General features: G+C 45.5%; 1 protein-coding gene across 2 annotated transcripts; it reads left to right on the plus strand.

The window, feature by feature from the left end:
- Positions 1–762: 762 nt before the first annotated feature.
- Positions 763–5,268, plus strand: LOC123407261 (disease resistance protein RGA4-like). 2 transcript variants are annotated; one of them, XM_045100358.1, is made up of 4 exons: positions 763–1,598; positions 1,800–3,844; positions 3,961–4,290; positions 4,764–5,268. In XM_045100358.1, exons 1-4 carry the CDS (start codon positions 775–777, stop codon positions 4,823–4,825), a joined length of 3,261 nt encoding a protein of 1,086 aa, XP_044956293.1. In that variant the 5' UTR covers positions 763–774; the 3' UTR covers positions 4,826–5,268. The 2 variants fall into 2 exon arrangements, with proteins under 2 accessions (XP_044956293.1, XP_044956294.1); XM_045100359.1 differs by lacking the exon at positions 4,764–5,268 and adding an exon at positions 4,596–4,752.
- The last annotated feature ends 732 nt before the right edge of the window (positions 5,269–6,000 follow it).

Genomic DNA, 6,000 nt, shown 5'->3' on the forward strand with positions numbered 1-6,000 from the left:
CCCCATGCAGGTAGACCTGCCTTTTGTGAGTGCCCCCATGTCGTCCATTTCACAGCGGTCGCCTCAGGATCATTGCTGCCACTGGAATGATTTCACTGACGTGTGCTGAAAGCCTGAAACCTCCTTTAGTCTAACTAATGCACAGCTCTTTCTTCTATAATTGTATTTTGTGATAGATAGTGCATCCACATAAAAACTGGAGAACTTTGATGGGTCCGATTTAGGCTAAGTGCATTCACGGAGCGGTGTTGATGGCACAAATTCCTTAAGTTTGGGGTCTGCTTTCCTGCCTTTATATGATATATATTCACATTGTTCTGCAATAAGGGAGCTTTTTTAGTGATCGTGGGATCCACCACACATGTGCCTTTCCACAAAAAAAAAGAGAAAGACAGAACCAAGTGGGGCCTGCCACCACGCACTGTCAGATTCTTTTGTGCCTTTTTTCAGTGCTCAGAGGGTTCACATGTGCTTTTTGGCAAACAAAAAAATGAGAAAGAAAGAACCAAATGGAACCCACCACCACGCGCTGTCGGAATTGCCCAGCATGTAAAATAGCATTTGTGTGTTGGTAGCTTAGCATCATATATGTAATGTAAGTAAATAGCTCCAGCAGATTGGAGGAGTGGATGCGATGACTGACCATGGATGTTAAGATATCCTCTAGGCAGGCACCAGTAGCTACCTACCTTGATCCTGCCATGGCTGCTCCTGTGTCCTCCTGGCCTCTTTTCTCTATCTACTAAATCCCATGATTTGATCTTCCAACCGTAGATGGAGGCTGCGGCAGCCACTGCTTTTGTGGGTAGGATCGCGCCGAAGCTCTTGGAGTTCTTAGCTGCAAATCACAAGCTTCGGCAGAACCTGGAGCACGACATCACCTACATCCAAAGAGAGTTTTCGTTAATTTCTGCCACCATCCAACAAGATGATGATTGTCGCTGGAGGAGCGGCGCCGTCGGCGACCATGTGCAGAGGGCCTGGATCCAAATCATACGTGATTTGGCGCATGCCATCGAGGACTGCATCGACCGCTTCATGCACCGGGTGACCATCTCTGGGTCGTCGACGTGGATCCGTCAGGCTGTCCACCGGGTGCAGACGGTGACAGTCCGTAAGGAGTTCGCCAAGGCAATCCGCGAGCTCAAGAAAATATCACAGGAGTCATCCAAGCTGAGAGAAACTTATTACAGCGCCAGCATTGGTGCTGGCACCTCCTCTTCCTCAGCGGCGTCATCGTCAGTGGCATGTGAGACGGCAACACAGATGGTGATAGATGACACCCTCTCAACTGTCAGTCCAGTGGGCATGGATGTGCCCCGAGACGAGCTTCTCGAGCTGATCCAGCAGCAGCAACAGCAGCTCAAGGTGATCTCAATTGTTGGTTTTGATGGTATAGGCAAGACTCTCCTTGCCAGGAATGTGTATGACACAGTCGAGAAGCAATACGAAGCTCGGGCTTGGGTCTCTACAACAGAGCAAGGGGGGCCAACAGATGTTCTCAAGGAGATACTCCGGCAATTTGACATCCCCACAAATGGCGGAAGCAACCTCAGCAAGCTCCACTCAATTCTCAGATTGTACCTTGGGAGCAAAAGGTAATTAATTTAAGTAGTTTGCAAACCATATTGGTATTTTTTGTCAACCCCATCTCTGTTTGATGAACTGATCTCAATCTGCATCAGCCTGAATCTTTTATATTTTTGCACCGTCCAGCAATTCTCCTAGCTAGACTCACTAGTATCATCTTGCATACAAAATGAAATTTTCCTCTGCATTTTAATGTCCACTCCTGGTAGGTTCTTCATTGTAATTGATGACATGCGGACAGAATTTTGGCATGACATAAAAGATGCCTTTGTGGGGTTGAGTGGCAGAGTTCTGGTGACAACGGCCATTCAGTCAGTAGCAAATGCGTGCAGCAGCTCAGTAGCTCATGATCAAGTGTACACAATGAAAACTCTCACTGATGAACATTCGAGACAGTTGTTCCTCAAGGAAGCTTTCCAAGACAACGATCCGCCAGTAAATAAAGATGACAAGCTTGGCTCAGAAGCACTAAAGAAGTGTGATGGTTTACCCCTTGCTCTTGTTACAACAGCCCGGTACTTGCAAAGCACAGGTAATCCGACGCATGAAAACTGGGCAACATTGTGCCACAATCTGGGAGCACATCTGGAAACAAAAGAGATGTTAGCAAGAATGAAGCGTGTGCTTGTCCATAGCTACACCAGCCTTGTTAAACATGATGTCAAAACATGCTTGCTATATCTAGGTATCTACCCTAGAGGTCGTACAGTCAGGAGAGGAAGCTTGGTAAGGAAATGGTGCGCTGAAGGGTTTATCCAAGGAGATTATATGTGTAATGCTCTGGATGCTGCTATTGGCAATTTCAAAGAGCTGGTCAACCGGAGTATCATCCAGCGTACAGATGCAAGCAGAAAAAATAGCGCAGATCAGGTGAAGACATACCATACTCACGGCATGATGCTCGAGTTCATCCTGAACATGTCCAAGTGTGACAACTTCATTACCTTGTTATATGATCAGCTGGCTCCTCCACCCCCACCCAGAAAAATCCGTTGGCTCTCCGTCCATGACGCGAGTGCCAGAGTAGCCAATGATCTATCTCTTGTCCGGTCTCTGACAATCTTCGGCAGGGCACACGAATCTGTCTTGGATTTTTCCAAATATGAACTGCTGCGAGTTTTGGACCTAGAAGAATGTGGTAACCACTTGGAGGACAAGCACCTTAGGGAGATATGCAGCAACCTGTTGCTGCTCAGGTACCTAAGCCTCGGGGCTGCTATTAAGGTTACGGTGCTCCCCAAAGAGATCAAGAAGCTTCAACTTTTGGAGACGCTGGATGTAAGAAGAACCAACATAGAGATTCTGCCGACACAAGTCATGGAGCTGCCATGCCTGATACACCTGTTTGGAAAGTTCAAGCTCCAACAAGGTGTAGGAGGCCGGAGAATGCATAAGCTACAGACTTGGCTCTCAGAGAATAGCAAATTGGAAACAGTAGCAGGATTTGTAGTGGAAAACAAGAGCCAAGGATTTGCACAGCTCATAGAGCATATGAAACACTTGACAAAGGTGAAAATATGGTGTCAGCAGTCCAGTAATAATAGTAAGGATCCCCTTGCCAGTGGCGGCAGCAGCAGCAGCAACAACAACTACACTCATCTCTCAAAGGCCATCAAGGGGTTCATCACGAGAAGCACCGACGTGAAAAAAGGTCATTCACTCTCACTGAATTTTAATGAGGAATGGTTCCAAGACTTGCTTGTGAGTTTGTCCCTAGAAAAAGAAGAAGCTTCCTCCTGCTATCTTAGCTCGCTCAAGCTACAAGGGGGCAACATATGCAGCCTGCCTCCATTTGTTACCATGCTGGGTGGTCTCACTAAGCTGTGCCTTTCATCTCCTGGTCAGCTGAGCGGGAATATTCTTGCTGCCCTGAGCAGGGTGCGCTGCTTGGCGTACCTGAAACTAATTGCATCTCAACTGGACAAACTCGTCATCGTACAAGGTGCGCTTGGAAGCCTGCAATGCCTATGCATCGTGGTGGAAGTCATGACTGAGCTGGAAGTCCAAGAAGGAGCTCTACCACTCCTTGAGTCGCTCCGGCTGCTATGTAAGAATCTAAATGGCTTTTGTGGCACAACGATCCAGTCCCTGCGGCGTATTAAGGAGGTCACCCTCCATGATGGAGTGAGTGATGAAACAAAACACAGGTGGAAAGAAGCAGCGAGAAAACACCCCAGACGTCCCAAGCTCTTGTTTGTTGAGATGGCCGAAGATGTTGATATGGGAGGTGAACCTATTGCTACTGGACAGTCTGGTAATCAAGTGTTCCGTATCTTATTTTGCTTAATTGGTGGTACTTCTGTTAATTATTAGTGTTGAGTTATATATACTCCCTCTTCATGCATCTATGTGACATTTCTCATTGTGCAGTACAAGTTGATGGTGATGATCAGCAACAGGATGATGATGAAAAAGAAGATACTGATAAAATTGATATCCTAGAGGATTTTGCTAGCAAAACTTGTCTGGACCCTCCGATGAACAATGGAAGTTTTGAACAGGGGATGGAAGGAATGATAGGTTTAGAGGATCAGCAGATGGAGGATGTCACTCGATCTACTGATGAGTCTGATCAAAATGTTGTACTTTTGGTGGTGGGTGAGAACAGAAGAAAGAGGGCAAGGTTGGACATTGGTGAAGACAACTCAATAGACACGGTTGTTGATAGGGTGAAGCGCAAGAACCCGGAGGATGTCCAAGGTAATTTACAAGTTCCAAGTTTCAACCTGTCTTAAGTTGTTCCAATATTTCTCTTAGTGACATAACTAGTAAAACTGGGGGGTTATGTTCGGAAGTAATATTCTTCAGGTAAATAAATCTATTCAAGTAATTAGATATACATAAGCTGCTAGATGTAGTTCTTTTATAGCTAGCTACGAGAAGTCGGACAATGTTCCTATGAGTTTTGATTCTTTCTGTGCCATCTTTCTAAATATCTGTGGAGTGTGGTTAGTGCAAACTGAATATTCAGGCTATTCTTCCTGTTTTTTTAACTGTCTGTGCAGTTGGGTTCTGATGTACTGGTGATGTTAGAAATCTGATGGTTGCCGGAGATGTTGTAGTTTGGACCATATGGGAATCTAGAAATGCTCCTGCCTTCAGAATATCTTTCCTACCAATCATACTCTGTTTTTTAATCGCCACATTGGTTATTGCCGCTGGCCGGTTTGCAGAATCGAAGCCAACAAAACAAACAGCGCCTATGCTTGCGGTCGTTGTCTCTGATGGAAACTGAGATTCTGTATGGAGTTTGCAAGCTTGGGTCAATCTTGCTCGTGAGTCGGGACACTGACTTGGGTCTCGATTGAGTGTGAGGTTGGCATTTGGTGTTTAACTAAGTAGTTGTTGCTTCAGCAGCTGGTCTGCCTTTTGATTTCCTGCCACGTTTTCATGGTAATGTTGAATTCCCGTAAGCTGCTGCTATGATACGGCTATGATGAAGATGGTTAAGTGCTTCCAATAAGCTTCTTCTTTAAGATTCTACTTGTACTGCAACATAAGTTTAGTTTCATGCATGTCAATTTGGTGTGTTTCAGCTGTGTCAGAGTTCAACATGTATGTTGTTGGATATGTATCTGGTCCCAGTTAACTTTTGACATGTGTTCCAAAGAACTTTATAACCATCCTTCATTCAGTTACAAGACCATCTATTTGACAATAATATTTGTTCTTGCATTTTGTGGACAGCTTTTTTTGTTGCTTTCTCTTTAAATAATTTGATTCCCCATGCTAGTATACGGTCATTACCATGGACATTGTCCATTTTGCTTCCTGATTACTAATAGTTTGATGATTATGCTGGTATATGATAGTTTGCACGAAACTAATGCTAACAAAGAAAGTGTTCAAGAGAAAACGGGTTGGTTCTAGCTTGTGCTGACCTGACAGAACCTATGTGCTGCTGGTCACCGGAGGTGCACAGCGCTAAATCAGCTGCAACCGACAGAACCTATGTGGTGCTGGTCACCGGAGGTGCACAGCGTTAAATAAGCTGCAACCGCGGGACAGGAGTAACGCCGAGCAGCATCAGAGACATCAATGGGCTTGCTTGCAATCCTTGCATCAGAGTTTCCTTCTCCCATCTTGCTGACACGCCGCTCCTGCCCGTGCCATCCAGCATCTTCAGCTCGGAGCTGCGTGAAGTACTCTGAAGAGCATCAGTTTGAAACAAATACCATCAAACAAGCAAGACACTATGTAGAATTTGATGCACAGCCAGCGCGCTAATTAGTAGTATCTGCATTGAAATTGAACCCTACTTGCAAACACAATAATTGCCAGACGAATACAGTGTGCAGACTTGGCATTGAGCACCGATGTGGGGGCGGTCCGGTACTCCCGTTTGGTCCCATGTCTGAATCTCTCTGACCAGTTGGAAACTGCAGTTCCTGAACCAACATAGTGGAATTA

The sequence above is a fragment of the Hordeum vulgare genome, chromosome 7H (genome assembly GCF_904849725.1).
Source record: "Hordeum vulgare subsp. vulgare chromosome 7H, MorexV3_pseudomolecules_assembly, whole genome shotgun sequence".
In the NCBI taxonomy this organism is placed as follows: Eukaryota; Viridiplantae; Streptophyta; class Magnoliopsida; order Poales; family Poaceae; genus Hordeum; species Hordeum vulgare.